Source organism: Ahaetulla prasina, chromosome 6 (genome assembly GCF_028640845.1).
Source record: "Ahaetulla prasina isolate Xishuangbanna chromosome 6, ASM2864084v1, whole genome shotgun sequence".
Lineage (NCBI taxonomy): Eukaryota > Metazoa > Chordata > Lepidosauria > Squamata > Colubridae > Ahaetulla > Ahaetulla prasina.
In genome coordinates this window covers 66,164,890-66,192,421 of record NC_080544.1, presented here as the reverse complement: position 1 = coordinate 66,192,421, position 27,532 = coordinate 66,164,890, and the positions used below count along the sequence as shown (strand labels likewise).

The following is a 27,532-nucleotide window of genomic DNA, read 5'->3' as shown; positions in this document are numbered from 1 at the left end:
AAGACGGGATCTCCCAATGAAGCTAATGAAAGAAAAAAAGTACTACTTTGTCCACAATTAACTTGTGGAATTTACAGATTAATATCATTAGCATTAGAGGGTTACTAACATGGACCTAGAAAATAGATCTGTTATGCACTGTTAGTTTTGAATAATCAATTTTACATTTAAGATAGAAGCAGCAAATCTCCAAATACCACCAGTTGCAAGACATCAGTAATAGGAGAGAGGTATATATATATCTGTCTCCTGCTTATGAGTACCTCAGAGGCACCAAGTTGGCTACAATGAGAGACAAAACACTGAATTAAAATGGGCTTTGGCCTGATCCAGCAGTCTTTTCTAAAGTTCTTATGACAAGCTGTCAAACTGAATTTGTTGCTTTCAATAGTTATTGAATTACCTGAGACTTAAAATAAGTCTCCTGAGGGGTACCCAAAACATCAGCAGATGCTATGTCAAGGTGCATAAGTGTCTGTCGAAAAGAAGGCCGATTCCGCGGCTTGCTTTGCCTGTCAAATGAAAGAAAACAAAAGGGATACCATCTAGTAAACTAACCTTAGCCTAAATTGTTTTTTTTTCCTTTGAAGCTTAACTTACAAAAGAATATTAATTTCTGTATTTGTTAGCATAACCCAAAAAGGATGAATTCTAACTAAATAATATACCGTACTAAAGTAACTAAACAATAAACCTGCTGCTTTTGTCACTGTATATAGTCTTTTTTATGAATGGACTTTTTAAATAGTCTTTTTTATGATTCGTTCTTACTTTTAACACTATAGCAGTGATGGCGAACCGTTTTCTTGTTGAGTGCCAAAAAGTTTGTGTTTGGGCGCACAACAGTATGTGTGCGTGCCAGCGCCATAATGCAATGCGAACCCCCCCACATGCGCATGTTCACACGACCCCCCATGCTCCTCCCACGCATGCGACCTGCATTGTGCATGCACATGCACCCCGTGCATGTGTGCCCCCATATATGCGCTACACACACACACACACACACACACACAGTTTTGGGCCTGAAAGACCTCCTGCATTAAACTTTGCCAGCACGAAAGCCTCACACTCCAGCAGCATCCAGCCATGCCAGGCAGGCTGGACCCTGCCTGGAGCAAGAGGCGAGCAGGCCATTCGCGCTGGCAAAGGTTGGTGCAACCCTTTCCTGTCAGGGAGCATGACCGCTTCCTGGCTGGCACACCTCTTACTGCTTACTGCGACCGCTTCCCGGCCAGTGGATCGCCATGAGTGAGGAAGTGCGCTCTCCTCCGGTCGTCCTGGGGCAGCTCGCCTCTCCACTGGCGGCTTCTCCTTCTCCTGGCTGCTCCAGGAGCAGCCTCTGCTTCTTAGCCTACGCAAACGGCCTGCCAGCGCAGCCTGCCACCGCAGCCTGCCACCGCCCTCTCTGACCCGCCGCTGCTCTGGCACCGCCAGGAAAGCAGCAGCATGAGAACTACTGTTGCCAGCGGTGAGGGGGTGGCAGCAGCAGGAGTAGCGGTCGGGGGGTGGGTGGAAAGAGGGCCAGCTGGGTGACCTACTGGTGGCTTCCCTCCTAAGGGGAGTGATTATAGATCTGAAAAGAGAAATGTTGGCCAGGAGCGCTGCGAAAAACAATCTGGGCCAATTCACGCAGCAGCCGAGAAAAGCACCTTCCTCCAGTTGCTGGAAGTAAAAGGAGACTCTACGCAGCTGCCCAAAAAACTTTTCTCCCAATGACCGTTCTCTTTTACACGCTCAGAGCTCCATGCCTCCGAAATGCGAGGGGCTGTGTTGCTCTCTCGCCCTCCCCCCAGCCAGTCTGCCAGGCTGGAATTCACCACAGCTCCAAGTGTCTACACCAGTGGTGGGTTGCTCCTGGTTTGTTCTGGTTCGGGAGAACCGGTAGTAAAAATCTGTCAGCGTTCAGAGAACCAGTAGTAATGGCTGGCTGGCCACGCCCCTGAACCGGTCCCCTGGCCACCATGTTCATCACCGCCATGTTCTTTGTGCATGTGCATCCCATTGCCTTGCAAGTCCAATGGGATGCGCATGTGCAAAGAACATGGGGATGCTGCCGGTACTTTTTGGCAGCCTGCGGGAAAAGCGGTTGGCAAAAAAGTCTTTTCGGAGGCTTCCTGGCCAGCCGCTTTCCAGCAGCAATGGCTGGCTGGGGGCCTCCAAAAACTCAGGTCAGCTTGCCTTCCCGACTCTGTACCAGCCACCGTGGAAGGTAAGCAGCCAAAAAAAGAGGCAGTGGTGGGGGAGGAAGTCAGGCTGGTGGGCCTGGCTACAGGGACCACCGGGAAGGCAGGCAAGCATGTCGGGGCCACCCGGCTAGCTAGCTGCCTTCCCCATAGACCTGCCATGCTTGCCTGTCTTCTGGCCCGGCCAGTGGGCGGGCGGGCAGCCCTTTGGGGAGAGAGAGCCACTGTGCCCTGCCCTGTCGCCTCCACTGCCACTTCTCGCCACTCTTAAAGTCTGTCGTTAACAGCTGGAAGACATTTTCTTAGATCTCTGACTCTCTAACAATGACTTGGGGGAGATCTAAGAAAACATCTTCCAGCTCTTAACAATAGACTTTAAGAGTGGTGAGAAGCGGCAGTGGAGGCGGCAGGGGCTTGTGTGTGTGTGTGTGTGTGTGTGTGTGTGCATCCCTCCGCGGTCCTCTTGAAGTCACTCAGGGCAAGGTGGGGCGGCACCTTGCTGTGAGTGACATCAAGTTGGCCAGGCCCACTCAGTCACATGACCGATGCTGCAGAGACAGGGCAATTTCTCCCACAGGACAGCCAGGGCTTCACAGCCTCCTCTTTTCCTCAGAGAAACTGCCTTCAAGTCCTTGCGAAGGGGACACCCCCCCACCATCCTGCCCTGTCACCTCCACTGCAGCTTCTTTTGCTGCCTGTTTCCGACCATTCTTAAAGTTTATTGTTAAGAGTTGGAAGACGTTTTCTTAGATCTCCAACGCTCCAACAATGACTTGGGAGAGATCTAAGAAAATGTCTTCCAGCTCTTAACGATAGACTTTAAGAATGGCGAGAAACAAACAGCAAAAGAAGCAGCAGTGGAGACGACAGGGCAGGGTGTGTGTGTGTGTGTGTGTGTGTGTGTATGTGTGTCCCTTCGCAAGGAAAAGAGGAGGCTGTGAAGCCCTGGCTGTCCTGTGGGAGAAATCGCCCTGTCTCTGCAGCATCGGTCATGTGACTGAGTGGGCCTGACCAACTTGATGTCACTCACAGCAAGGTGCCGCCCCACCTTGCCCTGAGTGACTTCAAGTTGGCCACACTCACTCAGTCACATAACCACCAAGCTACACCTACCAAATAAGCCACGCCCACAGAACCAGTAGTAAAAAATTCTGGAACTCACCCCTGGTCTACACTGCCTCACTAGGGATAAACTAAGAGTGGCTGGTGGAGTTGGGAGAAAGAAGGGGGAAGGGAGAGAGTTTGGATCAGTTTCCTGTCCCCCCTCCAGCCCTCCCGGCTTTTCCCTTGGAAAAATGTTTGGCTCGTCGATTCCCCCACCCCAGCAGTGGGGAAGTATGTACTCCCAACCCCCGCCAGGATCCTTGTGAGAGGAGAGGAGCTCCCTGATCACTCAGACATGCGGCTTTGGCTTCTGCCCGCCTCTCATCTGGCACCCACAGTGAGGCAACTGGGGAGACACCCGCATGTTTCGCGGCAACAGTGGCAGTAAAACCATTGCCCCCTCTCCCCCCCGAGGACTGCTGCTCCCAACTTCGTCCTCTCGGCCTTGGTGCTCTTACCTTACCTGGCAGTGGCGGTGCCTCCTCCTGGCCACACCTTGCAAGCCAAAAGTGCAGCCTGGCAATATCCAAGTGGGGGCTGCACGCTTTTGCCCCGGTGGCACCAGCAGAGCCACAATCTGCCGCCCGCCATGCGAGCACCAATGAATGGGCACAGCACAGCCCATGCGGCCTGTTCCTCTCGGGCACTGCAAGCTGCCTTTCCCCAATCGGCCTGGCCCCCAATCTCACCAGCCGCTCTTACCTTATGTGGCGGCGACACCTCCACCTCCTCCTGGCCAAAAGTGCAGCCTTGCAGGCCAAAAGTGCAGCCCTACTTCCCTGAGCGCCCAAGCCTGTCAGTCACTCTTGCCTTTCCCCCTGCAGTTGCCGCCGCTGCTGCTCTTCTGGGGCAGTGGAGCTGCGCAGGAGGAACGCTGGAGACAGCACACTGGCCGGCCATTGCTGGTCTTCACATGCTCATGCGCACCAGAAACCAGGATACCAAGTAGCCGATGCACATGTGCAATCCTGAAACAGGAAGATCATCTTCCTGGAGTGCGCATGCGCAATGGGCAGCTGCTCTTCCGGTTTCGGGCGCACAGGTGCACATGAAAACCAGCTGGCTGGCACGCCAGAACCCAGAAGCAACAAGCGATGGCTCCATGTGCCTGGAAAGATGGCTCTGCCTGCCACTTCTGGCACACGTGCCATAGGTTCGCCATCACAGCTCTATAGTCTGTATCTCCTTTATTCTTTTAGCATGTTTATACTATACTATACTAATACTTATTGAGGTATTAGTGTAATACCTCAATATTCATAGTATTCCTTCTTCATTGCTAATTTTTACTTCAAGCTACATAAATGCACACTTTACACCTGGACATCACTGATTGGACTGCAACAATACAACATGATATATATTGGAAAAGTCAATTGAAATAATGATATTTCCAACAGTAACGTGTGGTTTTGGAAACAAGACACACAGGAGAGAGGAAGAAAATAGATTTTACTGATCAATGGCTTAGATGTAGGAAATTATCAGAGACTGCAAAAATAAATCCAATAAATCTTAGATAAAATAAAAACTGACCACAGTAGTTCCTTCAAACAAAAATCTTCAAGCAGAAACTCACATTAGATATGCAAATGAATGATGGACTAGGGAAAAAAACAATTGTACTTCACAAAAGTGAAGAAAATAGAAGGGACAGGGAATGGATAAGATGAATAGAAAAGATCAAGGAGATCACCAAATGTTTTTAAAAGAGCTATGAATTGTGATTAGCGATAGCTTAAGATGGCAACCAATTGTCCATAGGTATTGGGTCTGATTCAATGACACTTATCTAATTGTTGACTACAGAACGAAAAGAAATCACAGAAATTAATCAAAGAAATCCATAAATTGAAATAAATTATATTTACTATCTTATTACACATGGCAATTTATAATGCATTCATATTAATGCTCATTCTTTAAACTTCTCAGTTTTATCAAGCCAACAAATGTTTTAAGATCTTATTGCTGTAATTTATGAAAATATATAAGATCATATAGTTAATAATCAATTTTACTTCCAATTTCCAATTTCTATCCATATTAAGGTACAACACAAGGAAGTACAATAACAATTAAATACGATTTTACCATGTTTGCTTCATGAGAATCTTGAATCCATCTGGACAAGTGGAGGGTACAGGAAGATGCAAACTATTACTACCTACACCCCAGATGATGGCTGAAGAGTCTACATCTTTGTATGGAATTTCTCCAGTAAGAAGCTCCCACAAAACCACTCCAAATGACCTAATAAAAATAGGGGAAAACAATATTAAAATCAGGAAAATTATTGAAATTTTATTTATGGTCAATAACCGACAAAGTAGACCCAAATATTCTTTTTCGAAAGGCAACCTGACTTTCTTTGTTTTGCACTTTGCCTTTTTCAAAAGTACCTTGGGACAACCATGACTGGATGACATAGAAGCTCCATAAATCAGCAAAGTAGTTGCAACACTGGAACAACATATAACAGCAGACTCAAATACAATAAAAGCAATAAGGATCTGCTAATTAAAATTTACAGTTATAAAAATAAATTGTTAAGACAAATGTTAGATCTCTTACAGCAGAATTATTTTGCAGAAAGCATAGTGCAAAAAATATTTATCAAAAAGAAAACTTAATAAAAAATAAAAACTGCCAGCAACCACAAAACATGGAAACAGAAAGTAATGCATTTTTAATAGAAACACTGAAATAGGTGAGCAGTTAGAATAATATTACTTGCCATATATCTACTTTTTCAGAAACAGGTTCATTACGAATCACTTCTGGGGCCATCCAAGCAACTGTTCCTGCAAAGGACATTTTTGTACTTTTATCGCTGAGTTCTTTAGAAGTACCAAAATCAGAAATTTTCACCGTATCATTGTGGGTAACTAATACACTGAAAAAAATAAAATACACAGGAAATAACATGAGTGACTCATAGTAATTCCACCCTTATTTCAATTTCAATTTCTTGTATCTCCTCATATTGTATAAACTCTGTCTACTCACTTGGGTGACTTGAGATCTCTGTGAATAATTTTATGGAGATGTAAATAATTCATTCCGCTAGCAATTCCAGTGGACCAGTCTACAAGCAAACGAGGTGTTACCTTTCTACCTGCTCGCAACACCTCATACAATTGTCCATGTGCACAGTATTCCATTATTATACAGTAGCAGGGTGCCTGTGTGCAAACGCCCCTAGGACAAAAAAGAACAATAGATGTTTTTAAAAATCAAAATCAAAGCAATGGGGAATTAAGAAAGAAACTAGTAAAGAGAAGTTTCTGATTCACATTTTTACAGAATAATCAAGAGTACTTCCTAAGGAACTACTGTTGCTTAGTTATTTGCCATTTGGTCAAATTAGACCTGGTATATGCAGAAAATTAAACAGTAAACAGTACATGATTTCCCTAGAGAACAGATTACATACATCCTTGAAGTGCATGAAATTGTACTGACAGCAATGACATTTTGATGAGGTGAAGATAGAAAGAAAAAATATTAAGTTCTTTATAATGAAAGATCCAAGATTTCCCCAAAACACAGAGATTTATTATTGGTCCTGGCTAGAAGTGTGCAAAATATTTCAAAAGTTGAAATGGATTATATCCAGATCAGAACAACTAAGAATTGGTTGAGCAACATCAGAACATTTCTGATAAAGTCTGAATGTCAAGGTTTCAAGGGTTGGGACATTTTCATTTCAAAAAACTTTCTGCATGATTAACAGTCATACAAAGATCCTGGTCTATAGAGCCTGTGTCCTGAGCACACTCTTGTACTGCAGTGAATCTTGGACCCTTTACATACAGCAGAAGAGAAAGTTGAACATCTTTTATATGCGCTGTCTCCAATGTATTCTTGGCATCACCTGGCATTACAAAGTTCCAAATAGCGCAGTCTTAGAATGTGCTGAAATTTCTATATACACTATTGAAACAGTGACATCTATGCTGGTTGGCTGTGTCGTGAGAATGGCTGATGGTCGGATTCCGACCAATCTCCTGTATGGAGAATTAGTGCAGGGAAAGCATCTCAGAGGGAGACCACAGCTGCAATATTAGGATATCTGCAAAAGGGAGCTAAAGGCCTTGGGAACGGACATTAACAACTGGGAAACCTTGACCTCTGATCGTTCAGCTTGGAGGCTAAAGACTCAGCATGGCCTTCTCCAATTTGAAGAGACACTTGTTCAGCAGGTTGAGGCAAAGAGGCAGTCCCAGAACCATTGAAATCTGGGGGCTGGGCAGGGGACAGAATGTATCTGCCCTCAGTGTGGAAGGGATTGCCACTCTTGAATTGGCCTTTTTAGTCACACTAGATGCTGTCTTTCCAGAGCACGATACCATAGTTTTTTGAGACTGAAGGATGCCAATGCAAAAAGAGTGACTATTATTTATACAATGGGGAAGCAACTATAGTATTTCTCTAAAAGATTTCATTATTCTTGCTCTTTTTTCCAATAATAATTATGCATGAGTTATACTATTACAAACTACTTTCTTATTACATCAAAAAATCCATTTACAACAAAAGTAGTAATTCTATTGTATTACCAGATAACACTTTTTTCCATTAAGAACTAAAATTCAAAGGATAAAGGAAACTTCAGTATTGTACTCTGAATGGCTTTAATCCAGCTATGAAGACTTACAGCATCAGTGAAAAGGTAACCCTAGAGTCAGAATAATCCATGTACAACCTACTTAAAGGCAATGATGTTTGGATGTTTCAGCTTCCTCAGGTGTTTGATATCAGTTTCACTCTGCTCTCTCACTTTCTTGATGGCCACATCCTCTGTTCGAAATTTGCCTAAGAAAACAGCTCCTTGTGCTCCACTGCCCAACCACTGTAGCTCAGATATCTCTTCAAAAGGCACCTCCCATGTATCTGATAATAAACAAGCAGTTATTATAATTGCAACTAACTGCCTAATGACAAACAACAAAATAATAGCTCATCTAGTATCTTGGCAGTTTGCAGGCTTTTTAAGAACATGCAAAATATATGCATCTTCAAAAGATTTTACTTCCTATATAACAATAAATGTATAGTTGAATTCTAAAATGTGAATATTTGTTTGTTTTAATTCCATAGAATAGATCTGGGGAGTTTTTATGCCACTCAGAATTGTTTAATTGAATTGGTCTTTAAGCCCTGCAAAGAAATAATAAATAAATAAATATATGCCTCCATCAACAGCAAGGTTTATTAGATAGAAATCAAGAGTCTCTTCTTTCCCCAAACCACAAAGCTTGAATTAGAAGACTGTCCTAACTAGTAAAAAAAAAGTCAATTGTGACTGAAATCCAGTTAAATCTTCAATATGTATTTTTTATTTTTATTGGGGGGAGGGTTAGAACAATGGGATACAATTTATCGTTCAGTTTTTGTGACAGTTATTTCACCTATGTCAAGAGGGAATTTTTTAGTCACTTTGGTCAACTGCAACAGAAAATCTTTTCCTGAGTATTTATGAGGCAAGCAATGTCCAACACAGCATGTACTGAATCTACATGACTTGTTCTCCATAATGGACTTTTATTTGGAGAAGGGCATAGAAGACCCAGCTGTTTTAATGAGGATGGGCAGTGAATTACAGTGAAAACTTGATTTCTAATTTACTTTTGATTCTGAGGGAGAGGGGATTATAAAGGCCTCAAGCAGCTGGCTCCAGAAAATAGTTTCCATTCATTTCAAAGCTATTACTATTCCAACTGTGCATTAAGCTTTTTAAAATAAATACAGAAAGTATAATTTCTGAGTAAAGATACTTTAGGTTCCATTAATCTATTTATTTTATCTTAACTAAATTAAAAGATGCTTTGACTTAGAGAAGCTTATATGATATGATTATTTCATTATTACTTATCTCAGCAATAACAACAATTTAAAAGCTAGGGGAACCTATTATTTGAATGGAGTGATTCCTAACAATTATTAGCACTCTGAGACCAAAGAAGACAAACCAATACTGAACAACTAAATTAAAACAAAATGTATCAGAGATAAGAATATCTGCCATTCTTGGAAACGTCTAAACATAAAATGTATATGATAAAATTATATATAAACATAAAATGACACATACTTCTTTTCATAATTCTGAGTTTTAAGGTGTCTGCAAATTAATAATATTCTAGAGAACATAATCCTTTTGCCATGAAGCTTTTGGAAGGGACAGAGGTAGAGGAATAATAAAAGATAGTTTTATTTGCAGACTTTACCTTGTTGTTGTAGTTTGTAGTCAGTAGAATAGGCTTTCCCTATAATATTCCATACTGGCTTTAAACAGCCAAAAAGTCCCTCAAGAAAGCCACCATTTCCACTTCCTGTTCTGTTAAATTGTATTTTGATGTCTTCAGTCACATGGTTGTTCTGTCCACTTATATTGTTATCGTTGCTCTGATGAACAGTAGTTTCTAAATCATCTTGTTCAGTTAACTGGAGCACACTATTTTCAAATTGGTCCCTGGAATCTTCACTCACACTGGTTAATACTGTTGTGGGCACTGGGCTATTTATATTGTCTGATGCATTGTTGTGAGGTAACCCCCTTTCTCTTCCCTCTTCTATGACTTCAGATGACGGATGGTCACCAGAGGGTATAGATTCCTCATGCATCCCACTGAAACTTTTATCTTCATTGAGATTCTTATTAATAATCGTTGTAGAGGAAGACCAGCTCAGGAGCTCCTGAGAACTGGTCATTGTATTGTGGGTATGCATGTGTATGGAGCAAATAAGTCAGTTATACTGTTTTAGAAGAAATGAATGTTCATCTTTAGTGCAGAAAGTGACCACAGCACCTGTAACAAAACCAAGGAACAGATTACAAGAATCATACAATCAGGGAGCATATCTGGTGAGGACACTGCAAGCTGAACTTCCTCCAAGGAGCAAGGATGGGACTGCAGCCTCTTATGAATCTGGCTACAATCCTTCAATGTGGGCATCCTATAAAATGGGAACTCAGAAGCAAAGCAGCACAGTGTTAAGTAACATGTGTAAGAAATAACTTTGTGATACAGTGAGGTACTAAAGACTATGCTTAGAACATGCATCTTTTGGATTGCCTACAGATTTAAGAATTAGAATTAAAGATTTTTTAATAAGCAATTATTTTATTTATTTACTAATTTGCTTGGGTTTCTATTACACTCCAACCCATTCCATTATCAGCAGGTTAGAAAATGAACTAAAACTATGCTAATACCATAAATAATAATGATTACCTTAGTTTGATTCAATTTACAGGATTTAAGCTTCGGAACTAAATCAAGTTTCAAAAGTATCCTCTTTATAATTAGCTACACTATTATTATAGCTAAAGAAGCTAATTTTAGCCTAAAATTAACATTTAACATTAAAATGTTTTTCATCAAAACCATAAATTTAAATTAATTTTATGACAATTAACATTTGGGATAGCATTTCACATTAGTTCCTCACAGCAGAGTATGCTGAATAGGTGCATATTAACCAACTGGGATGGAAGAGAGAAACAGTAATATCAGGTGCTCAGGAGAACATGCCTCAGCTTGAAGAAAAGCTAATTTCTCCAAAAACTGCAAACGATCAGTTTTTATATTGTTGCCTTCTGTTCTAGATACAGTATTGAAAAGACAGTCTTCCTGCAATAAATGCAGGAAAATACTTCAGGACAAAGAGCAGCTAGAATTATTTCATTTAAAGTAGTTATCTGACATTGCTTCTTCCATTTTTATATAATATCTATACATTTCTATACAGTATCTATTCAGTACTTTGGAGCATATTCTTCAAGGGTTGCCAATGGACGGTCCCTTCTTTTCAGGGATTATTCACAATGGATTTTTACTGACTTCAGTAGCTCCTACTGCAAGCAATTCCCAGAAGGGGCACCATATACTGACCATCAATAAATAGAAACAGATTGGAATTATATATGAAGTACAATGCTAGAGCCTATGAAAACAGCGGGAACTGACAACATATTGAGATTTAGAATTCTTTTTTTAAAAAAGCTAACTGCATAGTGCAAAATATCTGCTGTTAAAAAGAGCTGCTTGCATATGAATGAACAAATCTAACCATTAACTAAAATAGTTAAAAATCAGTTTGTTTATAGAAATGAAATCTTAAGAAATAAATGTATGAGAAATAAAACGGGTAGCATGCTTTTTCCCTCCATCCAAAACATACTGTTAAAACTGTTAATAGTTAGATTTTAAACTGCATTAAAAGGGTTCTGAAGCCATTTCACCAGACAATCAGATTACATTTTCACAAAGGAAAGGAGGGAGAAGGGAGGGGGGGGGTAGCCTGCTGTTCTGAAATCAATTGCAGTTATTTCTCTTAATATTCTTGTGATACCCTGCATGTCAACTAATTATTAAAATTCATTCTGTTCTGTTTTAGAAATGGATAGATTTCTGCATAACGTTCCAAATTGCAAATTCAATATGTCTAAATAGCTCCACAGAGAAGTAAAATACAGACTGCTGCCCAATACAAAAATATTCTCAGCTTTAATATGTCTTCCAACATTTTTTCTATCGTACCAACAGACAAATCTATCCCATCTTTTGAAATGAACGATGAAAACATAATATTGGTCCTTCTGCAAACACAGACCTTGAAGCAAGACAGATTTTTACCAATATACTTACAATGACAGGAACATTATACAACTATGCTCCATGTCCTCATTTTATGGAGAGTTGGCAAAAAACAAACCTGCTCAATAAAAGACAGAAAGGAAATTCCACCTACACAATCCTGCATCCCCACTGCAAACACAGAAGCTACTAACGTCACAGATTCATGAATGGATGCCTATGAGGCTGTTTTAGGTCTCCGAACAAACCCTGCGGTGGTGTGTGCCCTGGAAGGGGAGGGAAACAAGAGGAGCAGCCAATCAAAGGCACGCAACTATAGCTTGCCTTTCTTCAGAGGAACCTCATCACAGAATGGACAGTCACCACCAATCAAACCCAGGCAACAGAGTCTCAAAGGGTTATCAAATAAACCCTGCCAGCTGGAAGGGGTGCAGAGCAAATAGAAACAGATGACAACATAAACAATTCTAAGGTACAAAGGCGAGTATTAGAACAACATATGGAAAGCATAGAATTGTTGTTACAAAGCTGCAAAACGGAAAAGCTCTATACCTCCACTATATAATGAGCATAAAAAATAAACTTTCTTAAACAGGCTTTGTTCACCACCTAATGTATATTCTGTTCATCGTTAGTGTGTGTGTGTGTGTGTGTGTGTGTGTGTGTGTGTGTGTGTGTGTGTGTGACTATATCATTATATTTATTTATCAGGAACACTCTTCATTTTGTTTTAAAATTGCATATACAGCCCATGAAACAGAGTTAATAATTTAAAAATATGTATAGATTAGGTATTTATATTAAAAAATATTTTTGTTCTTGCATGGCAGAGCCTTTTAATTTAATGTCTAGTCCAGATAAAGACTATTGTTTTTTCAATGCCAGTTCCTCCAAAACCACAAATAGCATTTGAAAATTTCATTACAGTTTTTGCATCTGATGTGTATGTCTGTGCCTCTGTGTATTACATATCAAAATTTTCACATTCCTCTATGACAAAGAAAAAATCCTCCATGTTGCATTAAGTATAGCATAGTTTTGTACAAAATGAGTATTCAGAATTCAAGTAGTAACATGCATATTACAATAGTATATTCATTTATACAACCAATCCTTAATTTAATGTTGGGCGCCCCTACATAGCAGGAAAAAAATATGGAAAAAGTGGTGGGAAGGAAGAGAAAGATTACAAACATAATATTTCATTAATGAGGGTGAATTGCCCTATTAGATTTTTATTTGAAGCATTCACAGCTTTTCAGAAATATACCAATACCACTCCTTCTTATTTTAGATCTGCTTGAGTGCCTCCATTTTCACTTAGTTAGACTTGAGAAGCACATACATTAAATGAACGAATGAATGAAAGAGTATTTAAGTATTTAACAAGTATTTAACAGGTTTTAATACCAAGCATGGCAAATTTTAGTATACAAAATGTTATTTAGACTAATTGTCCTGCAATCTTCTTCAGGTTTATGAAGGAAATTTTTGCTTATAACTTGGATGAAGTGATGATTATATCCTGATATTTTTTTTCAGAAAACCTATCTTTACAGGACACTCATGCCAGAAATGTCTTAGATTGATTCCCCAAACAAAAACTTAACCATAGGTTCAACTGGGAAACCATGACCATCCTAGTCACATCCAAAAACACTGGAGAATTCTGGCACTCTGACAAATTGGCTATCAATAGACACATAGGAATAAACAACATCTACATACTGTGCAAAAGAGGTAATCAGGGAATCAAAAGACTGAAACACCTCTCCACCAGTAATCAACACCCATTTGAGCATAGATGAACACCAAGATTAACATCAGATCAACAATCAAGAAATAAACAATATCCCAATCAAGGAACTGCCGAACAAGCTAACAGTAAACGGCCCAACCAAAGAACCTCCAAGACCACTCCCACCAACACTGACAGGGCAAGCCACAAGAATATAAATTGAGAGCAAACTCCACTCAACTACTAGAACAATATTTGTGGTAGCATGTCCTTTATCAGCAGGCTAATTGGTCTGAATTGTTGTCTCTTCCAGAATTTGCCTACAACAGCTATGATATATTCCTCCATAAAATTTATAGCTACCAGACATTTTGCCTTCCAGAACTCCACTTCCTTTCCTCATCCCTGTCAATTCCTTTAAAGCAGTGCTTCTCAAATAGTGGGGCGCGCCCCCCAGGGGGGGCATGAAGCTCCATAAAGGGGGGCGTGTTTCCTCGTCTCCCACCGTAGTCACAGTGAAGCCAACCGCTACATACGCCTCGTCATATTTTCGCGGGGGGCGCGAAAAATGTTTTCTTCTTCCTAGAGGGGCATGACAGAAAATAATTGAGAAGTACTGCTTTAAAGGAACAATTAGATTTGGTCAAAGTTGCATATAAGCATGCCACAGATGCACAAAAGCAAGAAGACCTCTGTGGGAGAATTGGTGGGGCTTTCCACTATGTTTTGTCTGATCCTGGTGAATGGATAATAGAAAGATGAAGTGGAATGTATTCTGGATCGTAAACATAGAACAAAATTTATGAGTATGTCAATCACTGGAAAGGCTATCCCAAATCAGAGAAATAGAGCAAGACGGCCATAGATGTCCATATTCCACATATGATATTCCAGTTCCTATGAAATTCTTGCGCAATACTTGCCTCTGTTAATTGCAGTTACTATCAACAAACAATGACCTCTAAAATGGAGACACTTTAAAAAAGAGGTTAGGGTCTCTGGTGTTGTGGGGGGGGGAGAAAGGGAGGAACTTTCCAGCTCCATCTGAGTCTACTCTGCCAGATTTATACATTGACTTTGTTAAGATGCCAGGCCCATTTGCAAGTGAGAGAATCAGGAGGAAGTCTGTAGCCATTAAGAGTAATTCTAACTGCAGAGGTGATATAAAAGAGTTTATAGTTGTCCTTGAGGAAGGAAGGAATGAGCCACTAAAGAAAGAAGCTGAGATTTGAAGAAGAGCTATTATGCAGGTCAAAGTATATCTGAGAAAATCACTCAAAATAACCCCACCTTGATTTTGTTTACCATATGATTGGACAGAAAGTGGCCAGCCTTGTAAGATTCTGTTTTCTTACAACAGAGGTCTTCAAACTTGGCAGCTTTAAGATTTGTGGACTTCAGCTCCCAGAATTCTCCAGCCAGCTATGTTGGGAGTTGAAATCCACAAGTCTTAAAGCTGCCAAGTTTGAAGACCCCTGCCTTACAACAATAAAGTGTCTTTCCTAGTATTCTTGAAGTGTTTGTTTCTTAACCGCGCCTAATTCAAAGGGCTGGCATTAAGCCATACGTAAATTGTGAAAAATAGAGCAAATAAATTGATTTGTATAATTTGGCAGAAGTTTTCTAAAGTTAGGGATGTGGTTTAAGAAATTTTAAGACTTATAGATCCTCACAGAAAGATATGTGTATATGTTATATATGTGTGTGTATATGTTATATATATATATATATATAAGTATATGTGGTAACATAAACAAACAGGGTCAAGAACAAATTAGTGCAGAATGAAAGCAGACTGAATACAAAAATAAATGATTAGAACAAAATAAGTATATTATGGCAAGGTGCTCTTTCAGAGGGAATTAACAAATTTATGAAGGAAGAGTGAAACAATCAAGATGAAAGGATAGATTAGAAAAGCTGAGGTTTGATGAAATAAATGAGCTCCCCAAGAAGACAGAGGTGAGAAGTTTAAAGGAAAAAAGAGAATACATTACTGTGTCTATGTTGTCAGAAAGCATGGCTTCTGGGGATGGAAGGACATGGAGATATATAGAAACCAGATTTAGTAGATTTTCATTTTCTTTTATCTCCTGCCTTTAATTTTTTTTTTTTGCTTACTATTTTTTACTTTCTCTCTGCATAGTATTTATAAACCTGAAAGGGAACAGCAAGACAAATATGTACACAAAAACAATTTATTAGAAATACAACTGTTTATGAATAATACTTTATAAAGCAGCAGTTAAACATGTAAGAAAAATATGAAATATTTATCAGCATAGAAGTTTGGACACACATTGGTAAGTCAATTTTATCTGAACTGGTTAAAAAAAACCAACCGTTAATCTAGAGCTATTGATATTAAAAATGTCTGTAACACCCTTTTCCTTACTCGGAAGAATGAGAAAATCCACTTGTTCATTTCTCAGGGAAAATCATTATGTTTATTCATCACTGTACTTGGTTAATTTTCTAGAAAAATTCATATACCAGTATAAGATAACAGTCAAGTGAGTTGGAGACTTTTTTTTAAAATCACTATTTGTTGTCAGGCTATTTCTGTTCCACTGATTGCCTTTAATTAATAAACTTTGTCCCATCAGGACTCACTTGTCTGATTTTTCTACACAATTTATCTGATTTCAAAAGCCTTGGGGATTTTTTGTCCAATTCAGATTTATTATTTTAACTGCTGGTTGATAAACCTTATTTAAGGGTACAAAGGTTGAGTTCAACACACAGGAAATCAAAAAAACACTAGGGAAGCCAAGAAATTATGTTCCATATGTTATTTCCTTATGTATGAGTCTCTGGCAAGTCATCACATTTTCTTACTATCAAATTTCTGCCCTTCTCTTTGTTTTCTAAGGACAATTATTATGCCGTAATAGATTACCAACTGCAGCAAAACAATTTTATAACCAGCACTATACAACAACCTCAGTCTTTCAAGCTACTTTGGTCAATGTAAAGTCTTGAAGATTGATTTGTAAGATTTTAGAATGATAAAATATCAATCTAATCCCATGTGTGATTTTTTTTTAAATGCCCCTATGACAAAAAACAAAAACACAAAGGGAAAATCAAAATAAAATGAAAAGCCGAAATGCACTATGCTGGTTACTTTGGACAATGGGGTTATTAAGAGTTTCTAGGCAATATCTAGAAATACTTTGAACACTTATAATAATTGTATTCAAAGAAAACTGTTTTTGAAAGCTAAGTTCACTCCAATTGGAACAGCTCAGTTTAGTTGGTTAACTTACTGTAGCTTGGTTCTTATGCTTATCTATCATCCAATCTTGTTTCAAAGGCCCTTCTAAATCTTGGATCTTATATCCAACTTATTTTATTTATTTTATCCTCGATTACAATTAGATCTTTCATTATATAAATATATTTTATTATATTAACATTACTTAAGGAAACAGTTATTTTTCATCACAATGAATCATTATGCCCTCATTTTTATTTAAATTTTTAATTAAAATTTTCCATACTGATACTTTTTTGACATGAATAAAAAAGCCAAATATACAGTATTTAAAAGCAATTTTAATCTGAATAAATCAAAGAGAATTCCTATTCTAATTTGGTCTGAGCTGACTGGGGAGAGGTGCCATAAGTTTTCAATAATTTTATAATTAGTTATTGCTTTGTGGTACTGATTCAATCATATTCTCTACTTAGATGATGGTTTTGCAATTCTCCGCCCAAAGTACTTCAGGACTAAAAAACTGCCAAATAAATAAAATGAAGTTACACATACTATATTAATAAGTCAACTTAAGTTATTTTCTTAATATAAGGAAGCCTTGATTAGCAAGACATTTAATTACATAAAATAAATTCCAATGAGTTTCTTTTAATAACTTGTACAAGCAGTCCTCAATTAACAACAGTTCATTTAGTGACAGTTAGAAATTACAACTGCACTGAAAAACGTGACTTATGACCATTTTTCACATTTATGACCGTTATGGTATCCCCGTGGTCAAGTGACCAAAATTCAGATGCTTGGCAACTGACTCATATTTATGACTGTTGCAGTGTCCTGGGATCATATAACCATCTTTTGCAACTTTCTGACAAGCAAAGACAATGGGGAAGCCAGATTCACGTAACAATTGTTTTACTAACTTAACAGTTGCAGTGATTCACTTAACAAGTGTGGCAAAAAAGGTCATAAAATGGGACAAAACTCACTTTAAAATGTCTCACTTAGCAACAGAAATGTTGGGTTCAATTGTGGTCATAAGTCGAGGACTACCTATACGTTTAATCTTCAAAAGATGTTTTATGTCTCTAGAATATTACACAGAGTAAAAAAGTAATCACTTACCGTTCTCAAATTGTGAATTCCAATACAAAGGCAACAATTCATGGCTCATTTTATTGCATTCCTGCTGACTGCATCTGCCTGCCACTCCCTCCCAAAATATGGATTTGGGCAAACTAGAAGGCAATTTCAAAAAGTTAAATGTATGTAGTTAGCCAAATATATTATCATATAACATTATCAGAGTTTGTTTTATTTATTTATAACTGACATATATTATTGTAATGACACATTTCTGTGCCACATTGTTATACATATCTAGAGCTGTATCTCCAAGGTCATTCTACCGGGACTTGGTTTTCTTGTTGGAGAGTGACAATGTGATCTGAGAGATCACAATAATGATCAGATCACACCCTGGTCACTGAGATTCTCTTGCGCTCTCCCCCGCCCCCCATGGAGACTGCACTCATTTAATTGGTCCATGCCTGATGACTAACGGATCCAACTGGATTTCAAAGGAAGTTGGGAGAAATACCTTCCAATTTGCTACATGGTCCTGCAGAGGCCCTGGCAATTGCCTGGAATAAGGGGTCACCTAGGCAGCCTCTTCTGGCCCATCACTCCCATTATACCATGTGGTTTGCAGAGGAGTTGAGATAGTTGAAAAGAGATCCTAAAGCACCACTGAGAGAAAACGAAGAACGAACTCGACCAAACATGAGTTAAAGTTGCTATTAAGGTTTACCTTGTGGCAGTAAGAGCAGCCTGGCATCAATACTTTTTTCTTATTGCACCTGCAAAATGCCATCCATAGGGTCACCCTCTCCTTAGAAAGGGGGGGTCTAGAGCAGGGGTGAAATGCTCCCGGTTCGGACCGGATCGCCTGATCGGGTAGCGATGGCAGTTCGGAGAACCAGTAGCAAAAATCCCTGGCTCCACCCCCTGCCCCAGCTGAGCCGCACAATCATCAGAGGTTTTTTTTTTTACTTTTAAAAGCATTTTTTCTTCCGCCGAAAAAATGCTTTTAAAAGTAAAAAAAAAGCCTTTGATGATTGCGCGGCTCAGCTGGAATTGTCAGAACCCTTTAAAAGCTTTTTTTCTGCAACCTCTTCGGCCAAAGAGGTTGTAAAAAAAAAAGCTTTTAAAAGGCTCTTCTGGCGATCCCAGCAGAGTTGCCTGATCATCAGAACCCTTTAAAAGCATGTTTTCTACTAGCTCTTCAGCCGAAGAGCTTTTAATCCTTTTAAAAGGTTCTGGCAATCAGGCAACTTCAGCTGGGATCATCAAAGGAGCCTTTAAAAGCTTTTTTTTCCTCTGGCAATCCCAGCTGAGTTGCCTGATCATCACAGGCTTTTAAAATCATTTTTTAACAACCTCTTACAACAGCCCACGCCCATGCCCACGCAATCACCCAGTCCCCACTTGCCTAATTGCTGCTTCTTTCGGGCTTGCTCCTGCCTTGCTTCGGCTGCTGCAATCAATTGCATCAGCTAGCAACTGAATCTGCCTGCCTACAATCCATCTCATTGGTGAGCAGCTCAATCTGCCTGCCTCCAATTGGGTAAGTAACTGGGGGGGGGGTGAGCTTTAAAAAAGTTAATTGGGTTTTTTTAAGGAGGTTTTTTTTTTTAGACAGCAATTTAAAGTTAAGGAAGTTTTAAATTTAGCTGCTTTTATTTAAAAAATATAAATAAAATAAAATAAAATATTTGTGCAGCTTTCTGAGATTTGGGGTGTTTCTGTAGTGTTTCACTCTAACTACACAAACTCACAAAATCTCACAAAAGCTGTATGTGGCATTTTGTGTGTGTGAGAGAGAGAGACAGTTGTATTGTGTTGTGGTATGTGTGTGTAAAGTGTGAAAGTTAGTTTTTGAGCTTTTTGCGGCTGTGTGAGGTTCCTGCTTGTTGCAGGGGCCATTTTGGGTGAAGTACAGCTGCTTTTACATTGTGTGTGAGTCAGTTGTGTTGTGTTGTGTGTGTGTAAAGTGTGAAAGCTGGTTTTTGGTACCTCTTATTGTTGTGTGTACTTTATTATTTTTATTATTTATTGTTATTGGCCACACCCACCCAGTCACCTGACCACCAAGCCACACCCACCAATTAAGCCATGCCCACAGAACTGGTAGGAAAAAATTTTAGATTTCACCCCTGGTCTAGAGGTCCATCTATAGGGGAGGAATTCTCCAGGCATCTGGAGGATAAAATCACATGGATTTGTTCCAGTTGGAAATCAAGCATGGTGCAAGTTCTGTAGAGATGCCCAGAGAGCAGAACTATCTAGTTATCTGGGAACGGTTTTATTTTGTTGGACCTAAGGAAGCGGATAGAGTTCAGTGGAATGCAAATGCTACCACCTTTAGATACATGCTTCTCCTAGCTGGTTAAGGCTGCTCAAGAGATATTATGTGGTGGGCCCAAGCAATGGGAAATTTATTCTTGTTGGAAGTGTTACCAGCTTGTTTTTTTTCTATTCAAGAAGCTGTCGCTGGAGCCTACCATTCTGGACAATTTTTTTCCAATTTGTCACCTCTCCTTTTGGGGAAAGGTGGTTGAGAAGATGGTGGCATTGCAACTCCAGAGGATCCTGAAGGAAATGGATTCTCTGGATTTATTTATTTATTATTTATTTATTAAATTTTTATACCGCCCTTCTCCCTAGGGACTCAGGGCGGTGTACAGCCAAAGATAAAAACATAAGATCTGTTTTCAATCAGGTTTCAGGCCTGGATATGAGACCAAAATGGCATTGGATGATCTCTGATGGGAGTAGGATGGTTATGGTGCATACATCCTGTTCTTCTTGATCTCTCAGTGGCTTTTGATACCATTGGCCATGGTATGCTTTGGGGGCCACTTAGAAAATTAGGGGGGGCACAATTTTGTGCTTGTTGACCTCTTCTCTCTGAGGCCAGTCCCAATCAGTATTAAAAGAAAGTGAGAGGTCCAACTTACAGCTCCTGCTTTGAGGAACATCACAAGTCTTGGGGTTTTCTCCATTCCTTTTTAATATCTATTTGAAACATCTAGGTGAGATTATCTGTCACCAACGGATGAGGTATCATCAGTTCTCTTTATATATATCTGTCCCAGGTGAAATGTATGAGTGGGCATTCTTTTGCAGTGCCTGGAGGCTGCGGAGGCTTGGATGGGGAACAGACTTCAGCTGACCCCTGGTAAGACAAAGTGGCTGTGGGTGGACCCCTCTATTTTCAGGAGTTTATCATCTTAGTCTTGGATGGTGCATAACTTGGGGGACATCTTGGACTCACAGCTCTTGCTCAAAAAGCAAGTGGCAGCCATGGCTAGGAAGGCCTTTGCTCAACTCCATGTTATGTGCCAAGTCACCCTTTCCTGAATAGGAAAGCTCTTCCCTTGGTCACTCATGTCCTGGTCATCTCCTATTTGGATTACTGCAACATGCTATCCTTGAAAAGAATCTGGAACTTCAGCTGGTACAAAATTTGGAGCTGTATTTGGTGCTCAAGGAAGGGCACCTGTAACACCTCTGCTCTGCAAACTGCATTGGGTTCCAGTTTACTTCTGGGTCCAATTCGAGTTGTTGGTTATGACATATAAATGGCATATGGCATGGGGCTAAGCTACTTACAGAACTGGCTTCATCCCATTACATTGGTCCGCCCCACCCAGTAAGATAGGGAAGGTATGTTGCTGATCTTGTCAGTTAAAGAACTCCCTGGCGGGGTCTAGGAAGAGAGCCTTCTCTGCTGTTGGTGCCACCCTATGGAATATACTTCGCTGGAGATGAGGCAGGCCCCCAACCCTCCCTCCAAAAGGTTAAAACATGGCTCTGTGACCTTTCATGGGGTAGGCTTGGGGTTAGTTGGTGCCATGAGAGCCCTTCTTTTGCCTTTCTCAAATGATTTTAACAGGGTCTAATTATTTTTGCCTTAACATTTTTAAAAAAAAAAATAAAATTTCTAATTCTAAAATTTTAACTGTTTAATGCACCCTCACACAGCATTAATCAAAGCATTTCTAGGTTTGGCACTTTAAGAAAATGATGCAGGATTGCTCTACGTGTGCACTGAAGGTGCCTAACTGCTGGCCTCCAAAGATATTTCAGATTGGATAGCTTCACCAAATCCTGCAAGTAATCTTAAACTTAAATTACTTAAAATTACTTCAACTAGTACTAGTGGAGCTTAAAATTACTTCAACCAGTACTAGTGGAGATGGAAAAATTGACAAAGTAAATAGGGTGACCAAACCAAATCCATTAATTAACGTAGGCGTACTATTTACTGTATGTGTATTGTACCTACTACCTGTACTGTGCATTATGTGATTCTGGGTTTCTTTAATAAATATGTACCCGTATTTTATCTGTATTTGTGTGCACACACATAAAATTTGCAAAATATTGCAGAGAAAATTATGGATATTATACTCTATCAAAGCAGAGATTCCCAAGGAGTAAAAAGGTGGGAAGGATAGGAAAAAACATACTATTCTATGTTTGTGCCTCTTTTCTGATGTCCCTGATAATATTTTAAGACAATAATGATGGAAATTGTGTACTGTGAACATCATTTGCATCATGATATGCCAGATGTAAATTGCATAATTTGAGCTATTTACATAATTTTGTCACAAGATACGCAACGTCGTAATGGCTTTTACTGGAGCCTCACATGCTTAGGTAACTTTTTCTCTTTTTCTGATATATACAACAGCTAGGAATGTACATCTATATTTCATTAAAAGGACCTGGTTTGGTAAATCCATTTTAAAAATCTGCTTGTACAAAGTGGCAGCATAGATACATATACTATGTCAATGATGGCGAAACGTTTAGACACCGAGTGCCCAAACTGGGCGTGTGCACATGCCCAAACTAAAAGGTGTGCGCGCGCACATGAACACATGCATACGTGGATGTACGCATGCATGGACATGCGTGGAGATGCGCGGATGTGTAGCAGAGACCCAAAAACCAGCTGGCCGGCGGAAGCAGGGTATCCCAACACCGTCAGCACAGCAAGAGAGAAGATCATTTTCTTTTGTGAGCTTCTGTTTCATCATTTACAGGGAAACATAAGCTCACAAAAGAAACACCACGGAGATCTGACCTGGGGCGATGGCACACATGCCAGCAGAAAGGGCTCTGGGTGCCATCTCTGGCACATGTGCCATAGGTTCGCCATCACAGTACAATGTTATTCTTGGGTCAATGGATGTGCTTGTGGGATTTTTACATAGGATATATTTTTCCTGAGTGTATTTTTCTGACCACTATGACTTACTTACTTGGGGTAAGTTGAGAACTTTAAACAAAACAGAATTTCTAGCTTAGTGTTGTGTGTTAGAAGATCTATTTCTATTTAGAAGATTTAAAATAATTATATGCTGTATTTTTTGGAGTATAAGATGCATTGGAGTATAAGAAGCACCTTAGTTTTTGGGGAGGAAAATAAGAAAAAAGCTGATTCATGGGTAGATTGGCCTCCCTGAATACCCCCAATCAGCTGTTCCCAGAGGTGAATTTTAGCAACAGGTTCGCTGATGCCTTCCTTTTTTTTCAGCCTCTGAAACTTCTGAAACTCCTTTTCAGATAAAACCTTTTTTCTGCCTCTGAAAGCCTCCGAAACAGAGCTTCAGAAAAAAAGCCTCTGAAAGTTCCTTTCAGAGGCTTTTTTTCTGAAGCTTCTTTCAGAGGCTTTTTTTCTGAAGCTGTTTGGAGGCTTTTTTTCTGAAGCTTCATTTCTGAGGCTTTTTTTCAGAAGCTCTGTTTGGAGGCTTTTCTTAGCCACTGAAACCTCCCTTTGGCTACATTCTGAGTATAAGACGCACCCAGATTTTCATCCTCTTTTTTGGGGGAAAAAGGTACATCTTATATTCCGAAAAATACGGTAACAGAAAATATAGCATATAAATAATATATTCTTCCCTTTTGCCAAGGCATAAGGAATATATTTGTTAGCATTTAAAATTATATAATTTCAAGACAAAGGTTTCCTTTAAAAGTATAATAGATGAGTACAGGATCAGAACTAATTAGAAAGGCATTGTCATTTTATAATGTTACTTCTGTTTTGCAAGGCATACTGGAAAAAGTGTTACAAAGTGTTCCAGAGATGAGGTACAATCTGTAGGCACTATTTGAAAGTTTTTAGTTATCACTTATTTGGGTAGTCATTATATTTGCATCACTTCCAAAATACAGTGTCAATGGAATATATCAAATGCTTGATAGAACTTTTTGTGCTTTCCTATGATATTTAAAATGCTAGCTTCCCTTTTACAGTAGTACGCCATTTCAAACATAACCCATGTTCTTTATCTAGTTTAGGTAATCACCCACAATAGAAAAAAAAAACCAGGCAGTGAGAAAATACACAATACTATAAGTAATCTCATTACTTATAATCAATTCATTTATTTTTGCCCTAGGTTTCATGTCAAACATAGACAAAAACTTGGATTTCTTTAACATAGGTCTTGTTAGAACTGTGAGAATACAGCTGATGTGGGCCAATTCATATACAAAGATCAAATCATGTTCTATTACAACAAAACTATTAATCAACAAAGTTTCTTACTCATACATGCCCATGTTTTATCTTACTTTCGCCTTGGAGGAATGTGTAGAATGCTTTTACTGCTAGGGAGTAGTGCTATTATTCCTTCACATCCCGAAGTTTTGTAGAACAAGGATGTTTAAATGGAGTTATCACTAGCATGTATTTTATTCAGCTGATAAAACAACCTTCTGCATAGTTGCCTAGGAATTAGCTCCACTGAACTTTTTCTAGATTGAATCTATTTTATTTATTAGAATTTGTCAAACCAAAACGAGAACAATAAAAGAAAAAAAAATACAGTGACAGGGACGAAAGGCACGTTAGTGGACTTACGCACGCCCACTCTACTAACCACTTAAGTATAAAGTAAAGTCCACAGAAATCAATTTGTGACTGAAACTGTGAAAATCTGTAGCTGAGACAACTGGTTCAGGTAGAGCATTCCAGACTTAGTAGAACCTATGACTACAGTTTGAACTACACCCCCCCCCCCGAAAAAAAGGTTAAGATAGTTACGCTTTCCTTATGCTACAAAATGACTGTGGGATGTGTACGGTTTTATAACATTTTTATTCTCAGGTATCATCACCCCCTCTACCTCCCGCCCCATCAGTAGAAGACGGGCATGACCGCTTTCCAATAAAGATTCCTAACTGTGCAAACAAAAACTAATGTTACAAACATGCTTTAGTTTCTAAATAGTTTCTAATAATGGACACAGGTGATGTGTGCGCCTGATGGTGCGAATCTGCAGACCCGGTGCTGCAATGACTACAGCGATCCTGCCCCTACCACGTAGCCAGGTATCCATGTCAAAGGTGAAAACGCTCCTTTGGCCAACAAAACACAGCAAAGCCCAAAAAAAAAAAAAAAACCACCAGCGCAGGTAGTCCCGAAGTGCCACCCGATGCCCTCGCGAACGGAAGCCGGCTGGCCTCGGCCATAACAAGAGCAACGCGCGTTCATAACAAGAGCTCATTTCGCTGCGCCCGTTACTTACCGCCTGAACGCCGTCTTAAATCGGCCACCGTCGGCCATTGGTCCTCCTCCCACCTGCCGGGCCGTCAAGATTGCGTCACTTCCGGCATCACCTGACAGAAAAGAATACAGCTACGGCGCTGCCTCCTATAAATTCACTTTTGATAAATGTACTTCCGGCTATGCCCTCACCCCGTAGCTAAGGTTACAGGAGTGTTGTGATTCTTTGCGAGGGGTGGAATTGAGGCTTAAAGTGTTTGCATTGAATCACTGTTAACGCAATGCCAAGCCCGACAGTCTCTTCACTGTAACCCTGGTGACATATTCGCATAAATGAACCCGAGACATCCTCGTAGTCTCACGAACCAGTGTGAAAGATCTGTAGAGATTCTCAGTTATCCAGGGCATTGTCCCAAAGGTGCTTTTTTCAGCAGGCAACTGGACTTCCTTGTTTTTTCTTTGAAGACGTTTTGCTTTTCATCCAAGAAGCTTCTTCAGCTCTGACAGGATAGTGGGGAATGGAAAGATTTATATTACTTGCAGACAGCTGGTAATTTTATTTTAATAATGAATTAAATAAATTACCAGCTGTCTGCAAGGGATATAAATCCTTCCATTCCCCTCTATCCTGTCACAGCTGTAGAAGCTTCTTGGATGAGAAGCAAAACATCTTCAAAAGAAAAAACAAAGTCTAGTTGCCGCCTGAAAAAAGCACCTTTGGGACTGCTTTCTTGTCCTCCAAGTCAAAAGGTTGCTGCCATTACAGTACTGTACCCAGTTGCCTGAGTTGGTATTTTCTGTTAATGAATTTGAAAATGAAAATCCTTAAATGTAGAAAAGGGAATTGTTGAGAGAGATGTTTTGATTCCTCATTGCCGATTTTCATATTATTGAGAAAAATATTAAGGATTTACCTGTGTGGCTTCTCCTTTTCACTCATAAGTTTTATAATGTCGCTTAGGAGCCAAATTGCTTATTTTGGTGCATTTTAGGCCTCTACTTGATAAGAAAGGTGAAGTGGAATGGGCCTCAGCAACAGTTGCTGACATTCCCTTCTGTGACTTGTTCAATTTGATCAGTTGTTTAATTTCAGTCAACCGGGTGATTTAAAAAAAGTCTGCACTTATTGTGTGTTCCTGTTGTAAATAAACCCACTGAACTCAATAGGATGTACACCTACAAAACAATACCTACATTATATATAGCTGATATATCTATTATTAGGGAACCAAAAAGGTAAAGGAGTCTGTGGATTTTACTCCGCTAGTCATTGCCGACTGTAGGGGGCGGTGCTCATCTTCATTTCTATTAGGGAACAGGATCTTCTGGATTTAATTCAGGGATCCTTTGCACTTTATCTTTGCAGTCTAGTAAGTTCTGCACCTATATTTGATAAACTATGTCTGAAAAAGCTAGTTGATCGTTCTGAACTGCAATTAATAATTGAAATGATTGTTCCCCGATGCAAATAATACATTTCAGTCCGAACAGTCGTAAGTGCAAAGGCTGCATCCCATAACATGCCTAGCTATTTCTTCCTCTTAAATGATTTATCTGTGCGTTTTAGGAAATGGCCTAAAATTACTTCAAAATAGTTTTTTTTAAAAAAGATGAAAGAATAAACATATTAAAGTAGATATCAATATTACCATTTTATTTCCACCAAGTCCGTTTATTTAGTAAATCACATCGCTAAACTCTTCACCATTGTCCAAAATCACAAAATCACCAAAAAAAATCATAGAAAATCTTTTTAAATTTAAAAAAAAAAGAAATACGAAGGCATTTACAAAAGAAATACCCATATGATATATATCACTCCATTTCTATCTCACTCCACTTCTCCACTATATGCATCTTGCATTGACTTCAATGGAACAGACAAGCGATCTTGTAATTCTTCAGTCCCCATTACTGTTATTTCCATAGATCTCTTTGCTAGAAAGCGGACCCGGTGTAAAACCAAAGCTGACTGCCTTAATTTAAATTAAAATAATTTCCGCGTTAAGTCGACTCCAGAGAATTTGGACCGCTCTTAAGCATGCACTTGCCTTCGGTCAGGATTTTCTGCTCCAGTTGGAACCTCCCTCT

At 39.5% G+C, this 27,532-nt stretch overlaps 1 protein-coding gene across 5 annotated transcripts in view; it reads right to left on the bottom strand.

Annotated features, from left to right (window-relative positions):
* The window catches only part of MAP3K13 (mitogen-activated protein kinase kinase kinase 13), a 38,088-nt gene extending 12,562 nt beyond the window's left edge, over positions 1–25,526 (bottom strand). For 2 of the 5 annotated variants that reach the window (XM_058187211.1, XM_058187215.1), the window contains exons 1-8: positions 25,464–25,526; positions 17,980–18,092; positions 9,524–10,105; positions 8,003–8,186; positions 6,300–6,491; positions 6,028–6,186; positions 5,385–5,543; positions 404–512 (exon numbers count right to left, since the gene is read on the bottom strand). In XM_058187211.1, coding sequence (XP_058043194.1) covers positions 404–512; positions 5,385–5,543; positions 6,028–6,186; positions 6,300–6,491; positions 8,003–8,186; positions 9,524–10,025 — 1,305 coding nt within the window. In that variant the 5' untranslated portion in view covers positions 10,026–10,105; positions 17,980–18,092; positions 25,464–25,526. Of the gene's footprint in view, positions 1–403; positions 513–5,384; positions 5,544–6,027; positions 6,187–6,299; positions 6,492–8,002; positions 8,187–9,523; positions 11,675–15,631; positions 16,674–17,979; positions 18,093–25,463 lie in introns of those variants that run through there. The other 3 variants (XM_058187213.1, XM_058187214.1, XM_058187212.1) reach the window with 3 other exon arrangements.
* Between the last annotated feature and the right edge of the window lie 2,006 nt (positions 25,527–27,532).